This window comes from Aethina tumida, chromosome 6 (assembly GCF_024364675.1).
Source record: "Aethina tumida isolate Nest 87 chromosome 6, icAetTumi1.1, whole genome shotgun sequence".
Taxonomy (NCBI): Eukaryota; Metazoa; Arthropoda; class Insecta; order Coleoptera; family Nitidulidae; genus Aethina; species Aethina tumida.
Window position 1 is genome coordinate 262296 of NC_065440.1, and position 21172 is coordinate 283467.

The 21172-nt window shown below is 45.3% G+C and overlaps 1 protein-coding gene across 1 annotated transcript; it reads right to left on the reverse strand.

Moving 5' to 3' along the window:
* Positions 1–357: 357 nt before the first annotated feature.
* On the reverse strand, positions 358–9876 carry LOC126266017 (uncharacterized). Its single transcript, XM_049969292.1, has 2 exons — positions 9477–9876; positions 358–1918 (listed from the first exon to the last, which is right to left on the reverse strand). The coding sequence occupies exons 1-2, from the start codon at positions 9816–9818 to the stop codon at positions 380–382; spliced, it is 1881 nt and encodes a 626-aa protein (XP_049825249.1). The 5' UTR covers positions 9819–9876; the 3' UTR covers positions 358–379.
* Between the last annotated feature and the right edge of the window lie 11296 nt (positions 9877–21172).

The window sequence follows — 21172 nt, forward strand, 5'->3', positions numbered from 1 at the left end:
CGCGATGTTAACAAGGTTGCCTAACTGTGTCTCTGTCATTTGGTTTGTGGGTGGGTTGTAGATGGATGTGATGTGGATGTCGTTGTACAGTTTTATTGTTATGTTGTGGATGGGGCTGGGAGTGTTGTCGATTTTCGTGTGAGGGATGCATTTCTTTATGAGAATTGCAACCCCCCCGATTCTCTGTCTTTGAGTGGTTACCGCGTCCTGCCTGTGGACGCGGTAACCTCTTACAGTTAATTTGTCATTGGGTGTCAGTTTCGTCTCTTGTATGAGCATAATATCAATGTCGTGTGTCTTTAGGAAATGGATGAGGGAGGGAATTTTGTTTCTGAGGGAGCAGGCGTTCCAACTAATGATTTTTGTATTCCCCTGCCGACTAGATGTCATATCTGCCCAGCTCCGTGTTGCAGAAGTCCATGAAGACCATAAACTTCTCCGCGGATGACTGGTCCTTGCGGAGACGAAGGTTGAGTTCACGGACCGCCTCCAGAAGACCCCCGAGGTTGACCTTCCCGCTCAGCTGGCCGAACTCTGAAAAGATATTAATGAGATTATTTTGGACGACAGCAGGTTGGGCGATTGGCTTAGCCGGTTCGTTGGTTCTGTTCTCCCCTCCCCTCGACGGTAGTGGTGGGAAGTTATCTGGTGTGAGGAAGTTATCTGGTGTGAGGTTCTGGGCTGTAGTCTTGGAGGCCATCCTCTTCTGCCAGTAATTCTCTGTTGGCTGTGATTGGACTCCTGTGGCTCCGGTCGGGCGTTGTTGCTGAGTCCGCCTCTCTAACTGGGCCACCCTCATTTTGTACACGTCACACTCCGTGCTGTTGGCCGGATGACTTCCTTGGCAGTTAGCACACCTAGCCGGCAGGTCCCTCGACTTGGTGCAAGTGTGCGTCGGGTGTGGTTCTGCACATTTCAGGCACCTGTACTGCCTGTTACAGTTCGATGTGGCGTGGCCCCATGCCTGGCACCGGTGGCATTGGATGACGCCCCGTTCTGATCTTCTCCTTTCCCAGAAGATCCTGGTGTTGAGGACGTGTTTGACGTTTTGGTTAATCCACTTGAGAGTGATGCCGGGGTCAGTGATGACCATGTAGAGGGGTCGGAACTGGGTTCGCATTTTGTAAATGTTGTGAATTTTGATGTTATGCTCTTCTGCCAGTCCTTCCCCTATATCGCTTGGTTCCAGCTCGGCGTCGAATCCCCTCATCACGAACGCGTGTGTTCGGTTGATCGGCGTTGTGTAAATGTGGAACGCCGTGTCGCTTGCCTTGAGCGCGTCCACATAAGTTGTGTACTCCGAGAGGTCCTTCGCGTGGACGTGGGTGTTGTTCTTAGTGTATTTGATTGTGAACCCCTTCGTGAAGTGCCTCCTCAATTCCGTCACCCCCCGGTCGTGGTCACTGAACACTCCCTGGAGGATAATGGGAGGGATTTTCGTGTTTTTCCTCGGCGCGCTCGTCCCCTTGCTTCCCTTGTCGGCTGAACGCTGCTCAGCCTTGCCTTTGTCCTCATCCTCGCCGATGTTCTCCTTATTGGTTTCCGTTATAATATGATCCACCTTCAGTGGATCGTATTTGTTGTGGGTTTTCACAACGTTGTTTTTTAAAATTTCGGCCCTTTGCCTAAGGAGGCTGCCGATATTTGTTGTTTTCCTTGGTTTTATGAATTTGCTTGACGCGGCTATATCTTTTAGCTGGGCATCGTTGGCCGAGGGCGGGATGGCTGGTCGGCTCACCTGCGAGTCGGCGGTGTGGTGAATTTGGGCCACGGTGGCCACGGAGTCGATGTCCGTTTCGGACTCGCTCGCTGTTGAGACCGACCTTGTTCTTTTTGCCCCTTGGTGTTTGTCGATATCGTCTGTTTCCATGTTTTCCACTGGCTTGCCCACCAGTGTGTTGTTTGATTCGCTCGGGACCTCGAAAGTTTTCATTCGGACATATCTGTGGATGTCCTCCCTTTGTTTGTTTATGTTTTTGTCCGCCATTTTGGTTGGCGGACTCGACTCGGGGAGCGGACTACAGTTGCCTGCAGTTCTCTGGTTGGGCTCCGCTCCGGCAGGTGTCGCCACCTGGCCGTTGCAGGTCTCTGGCGTCTCTGCGGACGACGACTCCCCTTCCCGCGAGGTGTCGCTGATGTATTCCACCTCACTACCTGTTGGCCTCGGTTTTTTCAAGCGACCACGTTGCAGCTTTCGGTGATTGTCCACTTGGTCCTTAGGCCCTAGTTGCACTTTGAGGTCACGTTTGTAGGATTTCATGAATTCCTCTTTGTAGAATCTCTTAGGTGGATCCCCCCTACGGTCGTCACATTTTTCTTTGGCGATTCGAATTGTCAATTATTGTCCCGACACACACAGATTACACTATTCCCACTAAAATATCCCAAACTACACAATTTAACAATCCCCACGAATAAGACTATGAAAAACCCAACTATTACTAACTAAACTAACTAAAACTAATAACTAAATTGTCTTTGAACTAATTTTGATCAAGATCGGCTTGGCAGCGTACGTGTGCGTCTTCTGTCAAGGTCGGACGAGAACTGGGACGAGAACTGGTATTTTCAACGTGGTATGGCCGTTGCCGACAGTTTTTCATTCTCAAATTGTTCAAGAGCAACGTATATTATCGGTTGGACGTCAATTTTAAGGTTATCAGGATGATTTCAGAGGACCATAAAGTGTGCAGGATTTTAGTCAGTTTGTCGTAAGTATAATAATTAAAATAAATTATTGTTTTCATTATTATTCATATTGTTGTTATTTTTATTGTTCTTCTTCTTTTTACTATTATTATTATTATTTAATTACTATTATTATTATTTAATTATTATTATTCCATTATTATTATTATTATTATTATTATTATTATTATTATTATTTAATTATTCTTATTACTATTGTTGTTGTTATTATTGTTATTGACATTATTATTAATGACATTAATATTTTCATTATTGTTTTTATTGTTGTTAGTTTCAATAAATTTTCGTCGGTACGTGTGTATCCTCGATTACCTGTTTGCTCAATGAAGCATTCATGCGTAAAAATCTACCTGAAACTGTAACTGCTCACCTATAAATAACGTTCATTACTGCCGTTGATCAGTATATTAGGTATCGTTCAACCATGCCGTTCGTTACGTCGCTATTCCATTACTGCAAAACCATTTTCTTTTTCTATCCGACCGTCTGTGACGATAATGTCGATAACGTCGATAGGAAATCAACTAAACGCACCAGAGAGAATTATAGAGACGACGACGATGTCAATTTTACAAACAGCGGTGTGGTTAAAAAATTAAAATTAACACGAGACATGGGCACATCGACCGAATCGATGTCACCGAACGCTAAAGTAACGACCGTACCTACTTCAGACGCACCCACTCCGACTCTGTCTGTTTCCCCGGAACCAGTCATCGCTAATAAAATTACGATATCTGAAACAACAACAACAACAACAACAACAACAACAAACACGAGCAACGAAATCGCAATATTCCCTTCGGATTTGACTCCTATTCAGCCGGTTTCTAGCCTAAAGGGAAAACAGGCGGTGGAGACGGTAAGAAAAGAGGAAGTACATATTAAAAAGAATGTCGTCGTTCTCGATTCTTATCGTCCGACACCTAGAAGAAGAATTTTGAAACCAAGCAGACGCATCGTTAGGAAACTATTCGACGATGTATCCGCCGATCTACCGGTGCCGGTTGAAAAAACAACAACAACAACAACAACAACAACAACAACAACAACAACAGTTTCCGTTCCGTTGATAGTGGAACCGACAAAAAGATATTCGTTGGCAGGACCGGTATTAAATTTACGGTATTACAGGACTAATATGTACACAAATTTTCAAAGAAAATAAAATAAATAGATTACAGTTACACGTAATAGTTTTAATTTAATTTAATTTAATTTAATTTAATTTAATTTAATTTAATTTAATTTAATTTAATTTAATTTAATAATAATAATATTAATGAATAATAAATTTTCATATGTAGGTGTCGGTCGAATGTGAGCACAGACGGGCGTAAAAGCAAACGCAAACGTACACGGACAAAATGGGAGATAGTTTATATTTAATAAGAGTCTCTAGCAGTCGACGCTGGGCGGCGGCCGTATGTGGACGTGCGGACGCGCGAGAGATCTGTCTGTCCGTCTACCTACTAACTGAAATCGATATTCGTCGATTTGCAACGGGATGCTTTCGCTTGAAACCCGTTCGGAAACTGACAAAATTAATAATCGATAATTGACAATTGACTGTAATTATAAATAAATAATCTCAAAATGTTGAAATTGAATTAAGAAACGGTCATCCGAGTTCACCCATTCTCTCACTCACTCGCTCACTCACACACTCATTCATTCATACATTCATTCATCCATCCATTCATTCATTGACATACTCACACAAACCATTTGTGTTGTTGTTGTTTAGGTATAAAAACGTGACGGAGACGAATGTAAATGTTATTTAGACGAATTTTTCGACAAAAAATGGAAGTATGACGCGCATCCACCATTTATCGACTTTTTATATTTTTTTTGTTAATAAAATATTTCTAAAAATTACATCAACTAAGAAAAATACAAGGAGAAATCAGCAAAAAGGCAACAGCACGCGGTATTCCCAAGCGGTCACCCATCCAAGTACTAACCGCGCCCGACGTTGCTTGACTTCAGTGATCGGACGAGAACTTAAATTAAATTAAATTAAATTCGAGATGTTTATTGTCATAATCTTTAAAATCTTACAACACATTCAGTATAACAAATTTTCAGATTTAAGAAGTGGGTCCTCCAAGTGCCGTTTTGGTTGCAGCCATCGGGGACGGGGATCCAGAGCTTCGCCTTAGCCAACTCTGCTGTCGATCTTATGACATTTGTCCTACGGTGTATTGTGTATCCTGATCAAAGCTCGGCCATCGTCGCGCTGGGCGCATTCTCGAAGGTCTTCCGGTTGTCCGTGCGAAACTCGCATTCCTGTCTGTCCGTGGATCTTCTGGGTCTACTTTGCAGGGCAACTATGGCATCAGTCGACAGGGGAAAACAATCTGTAAAAAACCCCCTTTCAGTAGTTGGACTGGTGTGATCTGGGTTGCGTTTTTGTTTGGTGGGTGTGGGTTTATTATTGTTTGGTCAGGTCATTGACCCGAGGCCTGTATACAGTCTGTTAATTTTGCCAAATGTCGTTGTCTACGTTAATTAGTCATGGGGGCTCCCAGAAAATGGGTAGGGCTTCATGGATAAGTTGGTGGCGGTGGGTTGGGTTTTTGTTGAGGTGATGTGTGTCTAGTAGTTGTCTTGTCAAGGGGTTGTTTTTGACTCGGGAATGGAAGTATTTATTTGCGATCTCGCTTATTTGTGTGTCTATTTTTGTGATGCCGGTGTTTTCGTGGAGGGTGTCGATGTTAGTGGTGTTGGGTAGGTTTTTGGCGTGTCTTAGCATTTTGTTTTGTATGCGTTGAAGTGCCAGCATGTTCGTCTTTGTTATTGTCGACCAGACAGGGCAGCCGTAAGTTATGATGGGTCGGATCAGGGTTTTGTATAGGAGAATCTTGCTCTGCACGCCGAGTGGGCTCTTTCGGTTGATGAGCGGGTAAACGGTCTTAAGTGCGCCAAATATCTTACGCCTCGTTTGGTTGGTGTGTTCCTGGAAAAATAATCGTTTGTCTAAATGTATTCCTAGATACTTGACGCACTTTTTCTCCCGGATGCTGACCCCACCCACGACAGGTGGTCGGGTAATTCTGGTGTTGGTGAATTTTTTGGTGAAGTTGATCAACTCCGTTTTTGACGGGTTGATTTTGATTTTCCACCTGTCGTAGTATGTGGTCAGCATGTTCAGATGGAGTTTAATTTGTTCCACTGCTACCTGAGAGTGGAAACTGTGGGCATAGATTGCAGTGTCGTCGGCGTACAAGGCAAGGTTTGTTTTGGGAAAGGTAGGGATGTCTGAGGTGTAGAGGGTGTACAGCTTGGGAGCTAGGACAGTGCCTTGCGGAACGCCGGCGGAGATGTGGTGCAGGTTAGACATATCGTTGCCGATTCTGACTTTGAAGGTTCTTTCTCTGAGGTACGAGTTTATGAGTTTCACCCAGTATGCGGGGAAACCGAGCAGTGTTAATTTATGCAGGACACCGTCCGTCCAGACCGTGTCGAAAGCCTTCTCCATGTCGAGAAGAAGCATGACCGTCGAGTGTCCACGGTTAAATGCCTCCCTGACAGATCCGACTATACGCACTGCCTGGAGAACGGTGTCGTGTTTCGGGCGAAAGCCGAATTGTTCCGGTGGGGTCAGGTTGAGCTGTTTGTCGACTCGGTTTATCCTAGAGAGAATTACCCTCTCTGTCAGTTTCGACAGGGAGTCGAGAAGGCTTATGGGTCGGTAGGAGTTTGGAGAGTGGGTGTTTTTGCCTGGTTTGTGGATCGGGATGACTATGGAGGATTTCCATTTGGTGGGGAAGTATTGGTGGCGTAATATAGCGTTGATTATGTAATGAAGTTGAACTATTGTTTTATTGGGAAGGTTTTTTAGTAAGATGTTGTCTATGGTATCGGGGCCTGGGGATTTGTTGGTTGGAAGGGTTTTTATTTGTCGCTTGATTTCGGTTGGGTTAGTGAGGACTTTGTGCAGGATGTTTCGCGGTATGGGTGAGGGACTGTTACGGTTTATTTGCTGCCCTGTCTTTACCGTGGTGTGTTGGTCTTGTGTCATGTTTGTCGTGTCTGTTTCGTGTACTGATGCAAAATGTGCTGCGAATACCTCAGCTTTTTCTTTGTTTGTTACGTGTTCGGTGCCGTTGTGCAAAAGTGTGGGGTAATCTGTGCTTTTGTTTTTTAGTTTTCTTAAGAAATTCCAGATGGAGTTGTCTCTTGCATTTAACTTGGTTAGTTTGTTTGTCCATGTCTGTTGTCTGTAGGTGGCAATCTCGTGCTTAATTTCTTGTCTGAGTTTGTTGTATTCGTTTTTGTCTTGCTCGCTTCTGAGTTTATTCCACCTCTTTTTGTGTCTGTTTTTGGTATTAATCTTATCGCGCACAGACTGGGGAATATCGTCCGACGGTGTGCTAATTTTTATAATTTTCGTTGTTCTGTTCCTTGCTTTGATTATGTTGTTAACGAGGACCTTTATTTGTTCATCTATCGTATGCTCCGAGCGAATGTCACTCTCTATTTGCGTGAGGTCGTTGAGTATCTGCCTGAATTTGCCCCAGTCTGTGTGTTTGTAGTTATACGTTGTTCTGACTGGTTGTGTGTGGTTTCTGCTGGCAATTTCAACGCATACTGGGACGTGGTCTGAGTCTAGTTCGTGTATGACGTAGGGTTGTGATAGTCTGGTTACATTACGACATAACACGAAGTCAATTGTCGTCGGTGTGGTGCCGTTGTCGGGGTAGTGGGTGCTTTCTTCGGGGTAAAGCATCAATGTGTTTGTGCTCAGGACGTGGTTATAGACTGTGGTGCCATTGGCGTTGTTCCTATGGCAGTTCCACGCTGTATGCCTGGCGTTGTAGTCACCGATCATTATTGTCTTGTGCGCGATGTTAACAAGGTTGCCTAACTGTGTCTCTGTCATTTGGTTTGTGGGTGGGTTGTAGATGGATGTGATGTGGATGTCGTTGTACAGTTTTATTGTTATGTTGTGGATGGGGCTGGGAGTGTTGTCGATTTTCGTGTGAGGGATGCATTTCTTTATGAGAATTGCAACCCCCCCGATTCTCTGTCTTTGAGTGGTTACCGCGTCCTGCCTGTGGACGCGGTAACCTCTAACAGTCAATTTGTCGTTGGGTGTCAGTTTCGTCTCTTGTATGAGCATAATATCAATGTCGTGTGTCTTTAGGAAATGGATGAGGGAGGGAATTTTGTTTCTGAGGGAGCAGGCGTTCCAACTAATGATTTTTGTACTCCCCTGCCGACTAGATGTCATATCTGCCCAGCTCCGTGTTGCAGAAGTCCATGAAGACCATAAACTTCTCCGCGGATGACTGGTCCTTGCGGAGACGAAGGTTGAGTTCACGGACCGCCTCCAGAAGACCCCCGAGGTTGACCTTCCCGCTCAGCTGGCCGAACTCTGAAAAGATATTAATGAGATTATTTTGAACGACAGCAGGCTGGGCGATTGGCTTAGCCGGTTCGTTGGTCCTGTACTCCCCTCCCCTCGACGGTAGTGGTGGGAAGTTATCTGGTGTGAGGAAGTTATCTGGTGTGAGGTTCTGGGCTGTAGTCTTGGAGGCCATCCTCTTCTGCCAGTAATTCTCTGTTGGCTGTGATTGGATTCCTGTGGCTCCGGTCGGGCGTTGTTGCTGAGTCCGCCCCTCCATCCGGGCCACCCTCATTTTGTACACTTCACACTCCGTGCTGTTGGCCGGATGACTTCCTTGGCAGTTAGCACACCTAGCCGGCAGGTCCCTCGACTTGGTGCAAGTGTGCGTCGGGTGTGGTTCTGCACATTTCAGGCACCTGTACTGCCTGTTACAGTTCGATGTGGCGTGGCCCCATGCCTGGCACCGGTGGCACTGGATGACGCCCCGTTCTGATCTTCTCCTTTCCCAGAAGATCCTGGTGTTGAGGACGTGTTTGACGTTTTGGTTAATCCACTTGAGAGTGATGCCGGGGTCAGTGATGACCATGTAGAGGGGTCGGAACTGGGTTCGCATTTTATAAATGTTGTGAATTTTGATGTTATGCTCTTCTGCCAGTCCTTCCCCTATTTCGCTTGGTTCCAGCTCGGCGTCGAATCCCCTCATCACGAACGCGTGTGTTCGGTTGTTCGGCGTTGTGTAAGTGTGGAACGCCGTGTCGCTTTCCTTCAGCGCGTCCACATAAGTTGTGTACTCTGTGAGGTCCTTCGCGTGAACGTGGGTGTTATTCTTAGTGTATTTGATGGTGAATCCCTTCGCGAAGTGCCTCCTCAATTCCGTTACCCCTCGGTCGTGGTCTCTGAACACTCCCTGGAGGATAATGGGAGGGATTTTCGTGTTTTTCCTCGGCGCGCTCGTCCCCTTGCTTCCCTTGTCGGCTGAACGCTGCTCAGCCTTGCCTTTGTCCTCATCCTCGCCGATGTTCTCCTTATTGGTTTCCGTCATAATATGATCAACCTTCAATGGATCGTATTTGTTGTGGGTTTTCACAACGTTGTTTTTTAAAATTTCGGCCCTTTGCCTAAGGAGGCTACCGATATTTGTTGTTTTCCTTGGTTTTACGAATTTGCTTGACGCGGCTATATCCTTTAGCTGGGCATCGTTGGCCGAGGGCGGGATGGCTGGGCGGCTCACCTGCGAGTCGGCGGTGTGGTGAATTTGGGCCACGGTGGCCACGGAGTCGATGTCCGTTTCGGACTCGCTCGCTGTTGAGACCGACCTTGTTCTTTTTGCCCCTTGGTGTTTGTCGATATCGTCTGTTTCCATGTTTTCCACTGGCTTGCCCGCCAGTGTGTTGTTTGATTCGCTCGGGACCTCGAAAGTTTTCATTCGGACATATCTGTGAATGTCCTCCCTTTGTTTGTTTTTGTTTTTGTCCGCCATTTTGGTTGGCGGACTCGACTCGGGGAGCGGACTACAGTTGCCTGCAGTTCTCTGGTTGGGCTCTGCTCCGGCAGGTGTCGCCACCTGGCCGTTGCAGGTCTCTGGCGTCTCTGCGGACGACGACTCCCCTTCCCGCGAGGTGTCGCTGATGTATTCCACCTCACTACCTGTTGGCCTCGGTTTTTTCAAGCGACCACGTTGCAGCTTTCGGTGATTGTCCACTTGGTCCTTAGGCCCTAGTTGCACTTTGAGGTCACGTTTGTAGGATTTCATGAATTCCTCTTTGTAGAATCTCTTAGGTGGATCCCCCCTACGGTCGTCACATTTTTCTTTGGCGACGAGAACTGGTATTTTCAACGTGGTATGGCCGTTGCCGACAGTTTTTCATTCTCAAATTGTTCAAGAGCAACGCATATTATCGGTTGGACGTCAATTTTAAGGTTATCAGGATGATTTCAGAGGACCATAAAGTGTGCAGGATTTTAGTCAGTTTGTCGTAAGTATAATAATTAAAATAAATTATTGTTTTCATTATTATTCATATTGTTGTTATTTTTATTGTTCTTCTTCTTTTTACTATTATTATTATTATTTAATTACTATTATTATTATTTAATTATTATTATTATTTCATTATTATTATTATTATTATTATTATTATTTAATTATTCTTATTACTATTGTTGTTGTTATTATTGTTATTGACATTATTATTAATGACATTAATATTTTCATTATTGTTTTTATTGTTGTTAGTTTCAATAAATTTTCGTCGGTACGTGTGTATCCTCGATTACCTGTTTGCTCAATGAAGCATTCATGCGTAAAAATCTACCTGAAACTGTAACTGCTCACCTATAAATAACGTTCATTACTGCTGTTGATCAGTATATTAGGTATCGTTCAACCATGCCGTTCGTTACGTCGCTATTCCATTACTGCAAAACCATTTTCTTTTTCTATCCGACCGTCTGTGACGATAATGTCGATAACGTCGATAGGAAATCAACTAAACGCACCAGAGAGAATTATAGAGACGACGACGATGTCAATTTTACAAACAGCGGTGTGGTTAAAAAATTAAAATTAACACGAGACATGGGCACATCGACCGAATCGATGTCACCGAACGCTAAAGTAACGACCGTACCTGCTTCAGACGCACCCACTCCGACTCTGTCTGTTTCCCCGGAACCAGTCATCGCTAATAAAATTACGATATCTGAAACAACAACAACAACAACAACAACAACAACAAACACGAGCAACGAAATCGCAATATTCCCTTCGGATTTGACTCCTATTCAGCCGGTTTCTAGCCTAAAGGGAAAACAGGCGGTGGAGACGGTAAGAAAAGAGGAAGTACATATTAAAAAGAATGTCGTCGTTCTCGATTCTTATCGTCCGACACCTAGAAGAAGAATTTTGAAACCAAGCAGACGCATCGTTAGGAAACTATTCGACGATGTATCCGCCGATCTACCGGTGCCGGTTGAAAAAACAACAACAACAACAACAACAACAACAACAACAGTTTCCGTTCCGTTGATAGTGGAACCGACAAAAAGATATTCGTTGGCAGGACCGGTATTAAATTTACGGTATTACAGGACTAATATGTACACAAATTTTCAAAGAAAATAAAATAAATAGATTACAGTTACACGTAATAGTTTTAATTTAATTTAATTTAATTTAATTTAATAATAATAATATTAATGAATAATAAATTTTCATATGTAGGTGTCGGTCGAATGTGAGCACAGACGGGCGTAAAAGCAAACGCAAACGTACACGGACAAAATGGGAGATAGTTTATATTTAATAAGAGTCTCTAGCAGTCGACGCTGGGCGGCGGCCGTATGTGGACGTGCGGACGCGCGAGAGGTCTGTCTGTCCGTCTACCTACTAACTGAAATCGATATTCGTCGATTTGCAACGGGATGCTTTCGCTTTTTTTTTTTTTTTTTTTTTTGTTTTGGGACGAGAGAATGGAAAATCTTGCTAGACGCCTCCTGAAACTGGGTCGGCGGAGGCAAGTGTCCGATTCACACGGACTAAAAACCACTCTCCGGGCACCGATCCGAAGATCATAACCATGCGGAATGAGCGAACCGAAGTCGCGGTGAACAAAGGGGGGTATACTTCGGTACTGTTAGCGGACTGACCGCTAATTTGGGGAAGATGTCGCAATGGACGCTTAGAAATCGGGATCGATAGCCAAAAGGCATGACCTTTTGTACCTATCGGTTCCTCGGGGGAGTATGTCGCGCAGACTGGAGATCTCCGGGTTGGGGTGTTCGGGAAGCGAATTCCGGAGATTTACGGCGTATCTATGTCTGATTTCCGTAAAGGTTGGAATATTATATTCGAGGCGGACTTGTGCGTTTCGAATATAGTAAGGAATGCCCAGGGCAGATCTCACCAAGCGCATGTAAGTTCCTTGCAAGGAACGAACATGGCACGGCTTAATCGTGCCCCAGATCGGCAAAGCATATGTAAATATGCTGTGCACCACCGCGTTGAAGACGCGAAGTTTGGTGCTTTGGGAGACTTTCTTCGCATGAAAGAAAGGTTTGAGAGATACAAACGCTGCCAAGGCTTTTTCCCTGGACAGCTTCTTTTGGGGGAGGAACGACAGCTTTCTATCCAGGATTACTCCCAGATATTTAGCCGACGGACTCCATTCTATTTGATGGTCATAGATATGGAGTTTGGGGGGTTTTCTGAGACGATTCGAAAAGAAAACGGCCTCAGATTTCGCGGGGTTAATGTTCAATCTCCACTGAGTGCACCAGGAGAGAAGTTCAGGGAGAAAGTTCCTTATCTGCACCGCAGACGAACGAATCGTTTTGTTGGAACTGATGAGGGCAACGTCGTCAGCGTATAGTGCCTTTACGACGCTAGGGCGGGTGGGCATGTCACAACAATATAGATTGAATAAGACGGGAGAGAGACGGGAACCCTGCGGGACGCCAGCCGTGATGGGTTTGGGGGTGGAGAGTTCCTTACCGATCCGCGTTCGAAACGAACGACCGGACAGGAAAGAACGGATCGTACCTACCAGATATGGAGGAAATTCAATGTCAGTAAGTTTATGGATCAGGCCATCGTGCCAGACACGGTCGAAGGCTTGTTGGACGTCAAGGAGGAGCATGGATACATGTTTACCTTGGTTGCGAAAGCCGGCGATGGTCTCGGTCACCCGCAGAAGCTGGTGACCGGTGCCGTGTGCAAGCCTGAATCCGAACTGATCGTTCGGGATCAGGTTGCGTGCAGCCACATGATCGTCGATCCGAGAGCGTATGACGCTCTCGGCGACTTTGCTCAGGGTGGAGAGGAGACTGATGGGTCGGTAGCTGGAAGTAAGGTTGGCAGGTTTGCCAGCCTTGGGGATGGAGATCACGGTGGCTTGTTTCCAAGCCGCCGGGAAGTGTTGGAGGCGGAGGATGGCGTTGACTATGTTAGTCAACATCGTGATGTGGAGGGGTGGGAGGAGTTTCAGGGCATGATTCGGTATCGAATCAGGTCCTGGACTCTTGCGGTTTTTTAGGAGACGAACGAAGTCGGAGATTTCGTTCGGGGAAGTGTGACGGATGTTCGGATTGGGTACGGGATGGACCATGGCATCGATGGCCTCGGAGATGTTGCGGTGTTTCCCCACGAATTGGGGGTCACTGGGATTGGGGGAGCACTGGGCTTCCAGAGACTCAGCGAATGCTTCAGCTTTGTCGGCGTCAAGGGTGAGTTGGGTTCCGTTATGTGAAATGGGAGGGTATCTCGTGCGGGCACCACGAATGGACTTCACGACTTTCCACACTCGTCTAGGGTTAGTTTCGGCCTCGGCTACGAAATCGTGAAACGAAGCGCTTCTGATTTCACGCAGCCGAGCTTGAAGTTGGCGGTTTAAGGCGTTATATTCCGCTTTAAGTTCTGGGTCCCTGGAACGCTGCCATCGTTTACGAAAACGATTTTTCCTTTTGACAAGGATCACAGCGTCCAGTGGAAGTCTGGACAGGGCACGGCGGGCGGGTACGAGTGTGGTCGCGCGGTCGATTGCTGCAATGATGTCGCCGGCAAGTTTGGAAACTTCTGCATCAATGTCAGCGGGGGTGTTCAGAACGTTGCATCGAACGTCTGACTTCTCCAGAAGAAACTGGTAGTGAAGCCAGTTTGTTTTCTTCCGGAGGGGGTCGGATTGGTCAAAATCGGACCGGGTTTCCATCATGACCGGATTGTGGTCAGAGGAGAGGGCAGCATGGTTGACGATGTCAACCGTGAAGGGGATGTTTTTGCATAGAAAGACAGTTAGGATGTCTGGTGTTAGATCCTCACTGTCCGGAAAATGGTTGGGAGTTTCGGTTGTTTCGATGACGAAACCGTGAGCAAGGGCAGATCTGAGAAGCGATCGCCCGTTGGTGTTGGTGGAGGAACAGTTCCACGCTGTGTGTTTGGAGTTGAGATCACCTGCCACTATCGTCGGAAAATCGGACTGAAACAGGGAGGGCAAGTTAAGTTCGGAAACACTCTTACTTGGGGGAACGTATGCCGAAATAATTCGGACACGACCGTATTCTGAGCCAAGATCGATACCTATCGACTCGCCCAGAAAAGTAGAAGTATCGATTCTATTGTGCCGAATAGAATCTCGGATTAGAATGGCGACTCCACCGCCCGCCTGAACGACACGGTCGTTCCGGAGGACTTGGAAGTTGGGGATGTAGAAGTTGGTGTTGGGTCTCAGGAAGGTTTCCTGGATGCACGCAACATCTACATCGTGATACTGTATGAACCCGATCAGTTCAAGAGAGTGTTTTTTAACGCTTCTAGCGTTCCAAGAGAGAATCTTTAGTGACTTGGACATTACGAGTCACTTGGGCGGTGGGGGGGGGCGGCAAACGGCTGAAGTGCCGTTGCCAGTTGCGCCAGTAGTGGCTGAACGACCAGCACGAAGTGCTGGATCGAATCAAGGGACATATTGTTGGGGGTGAGTGGAGTGGTCGGGGGAGCGGGGGCGGCCGGTGGAGCCGGCACGACCTGAGGAGCAGGATGCGGAGTGGCGGTGGCCGCCTGGGCGTACGAAACTCCAGGTGTCACCGGTTTGGCTGCTCGGGGGGTTGGGGTGGCCTTTTTGGGGGCCGGGGAGTTCTTGGGTTTGGGTGCCTTCGGGCACCCGCGGTATGTGGCACGGTGTTCGCCGCCACAGTTAGCACATCGTGGCTTGGCGCCGTCCACAGATTTCTTGCGGCATTCCGCAGAAATGTGTCCGTGTGCGCAGAAGCTGCACACGAAGTCGGCGAAACAGTAGTTGTTTGTATGGCCGAACTTTAAGCATCGGCCACACTGTGGAACGACGGTGGACTTTCTCTTCGCTTCCACCGTTACGGAGAGGCCCGCAACGACGTGGACGTCGAAGATCAATTTGGCCACCTCGGTACGGTGCAGGTGCACCGACATTAGTGGCCAGATGTTTTCGCCACGGCGCATTCGATGCACCTTGACGACAGGGAGGCCCATATTGACCAGTTCGGATCGAACCTGGTCCTCAGACACGGCCTGATTAACGCCGCGAATGATAGCAACGAGTTGCTTATCTTCGGGCAATTGGTGGGTGTTGTAAGGGATGCTTCTTTTTTCGAGAAGTTTGGTAATGGCTCGGTGGTCCTGCACTCGTTCGGGGATGATCCGAACGCCCAGGGAGGTGTTCTTAGCTTGCCGGTAGCGGATGTCACCACCGGCGAGCTTCTTTTGGAGTGCGGGCCACACAGAGTGGTCGCGCACGTGGATAGGGACCGTCTTCTCAACGGGAGCCCCGTTCCGAGAGTTGTTGCTCTCGGAATCAGAGGATTCCGTCGAAGAGGCGGAGGATGCATGATTTTTGCGCTTACGCGCGGGAACGGGGGCGGGAGGGGCACGGGAGGCCGCAGGAGTAACGGGAACATCCACCGACATCTCGGAATCAGAGTCGGACCATGACAGTGGCTTGAGGACTTTCGCCTTCTTAGCCACCGGTTTGTCGTTCCTTGGAGGAACGGCTGGTTTCGATGGGTTGGCAGGTGCGCCGGGTTTGGGGGATGTGAGGGGTTGGTTGCTCGTGGATGGAGCGACGGGCTTAACAGAAACAGCTGGAATGTTGATTTTGGGGTTGGGGGGTGGTTGGTTGCCCTTGGGGGCGGTGGCGAGCTTGGGGGTGGCAGCGGGCTTGGCAACTACAGCCGGAGTGATGTTTTTCGGGTTCGGGGGCGGTTGGTTGCCCTTGGGGGCGGTGGCGGGCATGGGGATGGCAGCGGGCTTGGGTGCCACAGCTGGAGTGCTGTTTTTGGGATTGGGGGGCGGTTGGGTGCCCATGGGGGCGGTGGCGGGTATGGGGGCGGCAGCTGGGGGGTGGGCAGCCGCCAGGGTACCAGCAGATGGTTGGCCGGCGATGGAATCCTTCACCGAACGAAGTTCGGCGAATAGCGCCTGGATTTGTGCATTTTGGGCCACTATTTTGGCCTCAAGGGCCGCAATAGTGTCCCTTTGGGCACCTATAATTTCCTTTTTCTTGGGCATGTTGCCCAAGAACCAGGAGATTGGTTGGAGTTGCTGAAAGACTGCCCGTAAACAAGTTGTTTACGAACAGACGAAATAATAAATTGGATGACTAATCGATGATTAGTCATCCACTAATAAAAGTAAATAATGCCAAATTAGCCTAAAAGGCAGTAACCATGCAGAGAGTAACGGTAATGTTCCGAAAAAGCAAAGAAACTCGGCGTAAACAAGTTGTTTACGCCGGTGAATACCCTGATTACGGAAATCAGAGGTCGGGTGAATACCCTAGTTATGAATGTTTACAGAAATAAACAAGCAAAAAATGATTAAATATGTGTAAAATGAAAAAATACTTGATGTAAACAAGTTGTTTACACCGGTAAATACCCTTTGTGACTGGAAGGTCACCGGGTAATACCCTGAGTTTGAAATTAAAAATAATCCAGAAAAAACGGGAAAAACGTGCAAAATTAAAAATAAAATTGTACAGAGGGGTAGATAAGGGTGAAAACAATAGGGTGAAACGAAAATATAATGATTTGGATCAATATGTCCGCTGAAATCACTTTCTAAACAGGAGCAGCACGGAGGTGTTGTCGGCGTGGGGTCCGGTCGGAAAGTGGCTTTCGCTTGAAACCCGTTCGGAAACTGACAAAATTAATAATCGATAATTGACAATTGACTGTAATTATAAATAAATAATCTCAAAATGTTGAAATTGAATTAAGAAACGGTCATCCGAGTTCACCCATTCTCTCACTCACTCGCTCACTCACACACTCATTCATTCATACATTCATTCATCCATCCATTCAGTCATTGACATACTCACAGAAACGTTTTGTTGTTGTTTAGGTATAAAAACGTGATGGAGACGAATGTAAATGTAATTTAGACGAATTTTTCGACAAAAAATGGAAGTATGACGCGCATCCACCATTTATCGACTTTTTATATATTTTTTTTGTTAATAAAATATTTCTAAAAATTACATCAACTAAGAAAAATACAAGGAGAAATCAGCAAAAAGGCAACAGCACGCGGTATTCCCAAGCGGTCACCCATCCAAGTACGGTCGGCGTCAGATCTGCAGTTGCACCTTGAAGGCTATATTCGCTTGCGGCGAGTGTGTGCGAGTGGAGGGGATAGTAGTAAAAACTGTGCGAGTGTTCAATTGCGACACAGTAAATAAATGTTTTTAGATGTGTTATTGCGACAGATTCGCATCATTAATATTTGACAAATTAAGAATATTGCTTGTTCACGTTATATATTTTGAATCGAATAATAATGTATACAACTTTTTTATAGTTACAGTTCTTATTGCTTAATTCGTATAATAATTGTTGTTCTAATTCTAATATATTTATTCTAAAACGTATTTTACTCAATTATCATATAATATGTTGGTAATTAAGAATTATACTCTATCATACGAAAGTTTTTACCATATCGTATTCGTATTAAAAGTTAAATGTATAATTAAAGTAAACAAATAAATTCAAAAATAAAAATGTATTTAACAAAACTAAATATTAGTATTAAATGTCTATTTGAACAAAATATATTATGAATAAATTAATGTAATAAATAACTCAAATATCTACTATTGTTTAAAAGTTTAAACACCGCCTAAATATTCATGTTATAAATATTAATTTAAATCGCAAGGTAATGATTAGGGAAGCAATTGAAATCCATAAACACGGAAACAACTTCAACAGAAAAGAAGCATTGAAGCTGCATAAAATATGGGCACTAGTGCTCAAAAACACCAAAATCGCTAAGCAAATAAGTACGGCCAAGGAACATAACGAAATGTCTAGAACATCAATTCTCTAAGTTGTCACTTAGTTGTCAATCAGATCTCAAAGTGACATGAACCAAATCAGATCTTTGAAGATGCTAACCATTCCAACAAACGTCGACCAATAAACCCAAACAACTATAGATACGAAAATAGTAGTTATTAGTGTTAATTAGAATTTTAAATTTAATAAAATAACATGGTTTTAAGTTTATTTTTCCGAACAGGATACATTAATCTTTCACGAATTTTAAAAAGATTAATCAAAAATTTCATGATAATGAATCATCATTGTATTTTAAAATGTTTAAATATATTAAAAATATTTATAATTTTGAAAGATTGATGATCAATTAACATGTTTAACTGTTAGACAATTAGACAAAATGAACACATTTATAATGGATTTTAAAACAAGAGAGAAATTTTAATATTGGAAGTAAAAAAGTATCGAGTAAACAAGTAGTATAATCCTGAACTACATATAGTGGCACACTTCCTCCGCTACATAATAAGTTCACTAAGAAATAAAATAAACAAAATTAATAATTCATGCTTTTCCCCAACGTTTTCACAATTTTTCTTACAGATACATTGAGCTGACGACATATCTCTGTATTATTAATCCCTTGTTCGTGTAAAAATATAATTCGAATTCGCGTTTCATCAAAAATATTGCAAGACATCTTTTCCCTTCGGCAGTGCAATGTCGTCTAACTGTTTTTAATTAGTTATCAAAAACACGCGGAGTGAGCGGGGAGTATGTGGTGGGGGCCGGCCGACAATGCACCGCAAGCGATTTTGAATTCGAGGTGTAACTGCAGATCTGACGCTGACTGTACTAACCGCGCCCGACGTTGCTTGACTTCAGTGATCGGACGAGAACTTTTTTTTTAATAATAATAATGTTTATTGTCATAATCCTTAAAATTTAACAACACATTCAGTAATACAATTTTCCATTAAATGTGGGTCCTCCGAGTGCGGTTTTCGGGACAGCCATCGGGGAACAATGTGTTGTGTATCATGATCAAAGCTTGGCCATCGTCGCGCTGAGCGCATCCTCGAAGGTCTTCCGGCTGTCCGTGCGAACCTCCCATCCTTGTCTGTCCGTGGATCTTCTGGGTCTACTTTGCAGGGCAACTATGGCATCAGTCGACAGGGGAAAACAATCTGTAAAAAACCCCCTTTCAGTAGTTGGACTGGTTGTGTGATCTGGGTTGCGTTTTTCTTTGGTGGGTGTGGGTTTATTATTGTCTGGTCAGGTCATTGACCCGAGGCCTGTATACAGTCTGTTCTTGATTGAATTTCGGTGTTTAACTTTACCGAATGTCGTTGTCTGTGTTAATTAGTCATGGGGGCTCCCAAATGGATAAGTTGGTGGCGGTGGGATGGGTTTTTGTTGAGGTGATGTGCGTCCAGTAGTTGTCTTGCCAAGAGGTTGTTTTTGACTCGGGAATGGAAGTATTTGTTTTCGATCTCGCTTATCTGTGTGTCTATTTTTGTGATGCCGTTGTTTTCGTGGAGGGTGTCGGTGTTTGTGTTGTTAGGTAGGTTTTTCGCGTGTCTTAGCATTTTGTTTTGTATGCGTTGAAGTGCCAGCATGTTTGTCTTTGTTATTGTCGACCAGACAGGGTAGCCGTAAGTTATGATGGGTCGGATCAGGGTTTTGTAAAGGAGAATCTTGGTCTGCACGCCGAGTGGGCTTCTTCTTTGATGAGCGGATAAACGGTCTTAAGTGCGCCAAATATCTTACGCCTCGTTTGGTTGGTGTGTTCCTGGAAAAATAAGCGTTTGTATAAGTGTATTCCTAGATACTTGACGCACTTTTTCTCCCGGATGCTAACCCCACCCACGACAGGTGGTCGGGTAATTCTGGTGTTGGTGAATTTTTTGGTGAAGTTGATCAACTCCGTTTTTGACGGGTTGATTTTGATTTTCCACCTGTTGTAGTATGTGGTCAGCATGTTCAGGTGGAGTTTGATTTGTTCCACTGCTACCTGAGAGTGGAAACTATGGGCATAGATTGCAGTGTCGTCAGCGTACAAAGCAAGGTTTGTTTTGGGAAAGGTTGGGATGTCTAAGATGTAGAGGGTGTACAGCTTGGGAGCTAGGACAGTGCCTTGCGGAACGCCGGCAGAGATGTGGTGCAGGTTAGACATATCGTTGCCGATTCTGACTTTGAAGATTCTCTCTCTGAGGTACGAGTTTATGAGTTTCACCCAGTATGCGGGGAAACCGAGCTGTGTTAGTTTATGCAGGACACCGTCCGTCCAGACCGTGTCGAAAGCCTTCTCCATGTCGAGAAGAAGCATGACCGTCGACTGTCCACGGTTAAATGCCTCCCTGACAGATCCGACTATTCGGACTGCCTGGAGAACGGTGTCGTGTTCCGGTGGGGTCAGGTTGAGCTGTTTGTCGACTCGGTTTATCCTAGAGAGAATTACCCTCTCTGTCAGTTTCGACAGGGAGTCGAGAAGGCTTATGGGTCGGTAGGAGTTTGGAGAGTGGGTGCTTTTGCCTGATTTGTGAATCGGGATAACTATGGAGGATTTCCATTTGGTGGGGAAGTATTGATGGCGTAATATAGCGTTGATTATGCAATGAAGTTGAACTATTGTTTTATTGGCAAGGTTTTTTAGTAGGATGTTGTAATTTTATCGCGTACAGACTGGGGAATATCGTCCGTCGGTGTGCTGATTTTTTTCATTTTCGTTGTTCTGTTCCTTGGCTTGATTATGTTGTTAACAAGGACCTTTATTTGTTCTTCTATCGTCTGCTTGGAGCGAAGTTAACATGGTTGCCTAACTGTGTCTCAGTCATTTGGTTTCTGGGAGGGTTGTAGATGGATGTGATGTGTATGTCGTTGTACAGTTTTATTGTTATGTTGTGGATGGGGCTGGGAGTGTGGTCGATTTTCGTGTGGGGGATGCATTTCTTTATGAGAATTGCAACCCCCGCGATTCTCTGTCGTCGCCAGAGAGTATTTCAGAGATGACGATGATGTCGATTTTACAAGAGGCGTTGTTGTTAAAAATCTGAAATTGATACGAGGCATGGGCACATCGACAGAAACGATGTCAACAATTGTTAAAATAATGATCGTATCTGCTAATATTTCAAACGCACTTCCATTCGATCTGTTTCTCTTGAACCACCATCAAAAGTAGAACCAGTCAACACTAACAACAACAAAAATGTCCAACAAAAATGAGCAACGAAATCAACATCAGTAAGTTGATTGATTCAGTCTGGTCGGCCCACATACATATGTGTATGTCTTTCT

Coding starts and splice junctions, on each gene's coding strand:
- LOC126266017 (XM_049969292.1), bottom strand. CDS start 9,818: ATGAAATCCTACAAACGTGACCTCAAAGTGCAACTAGGGCCTAAGGAC. Junction 1,919..9,476: donor TCCGAATGAAAACTTTCGAG/GTCCCGAGCGAA, acceptor AAAACTTTCGAG/GTCCCGAGCGAATCAAACAA.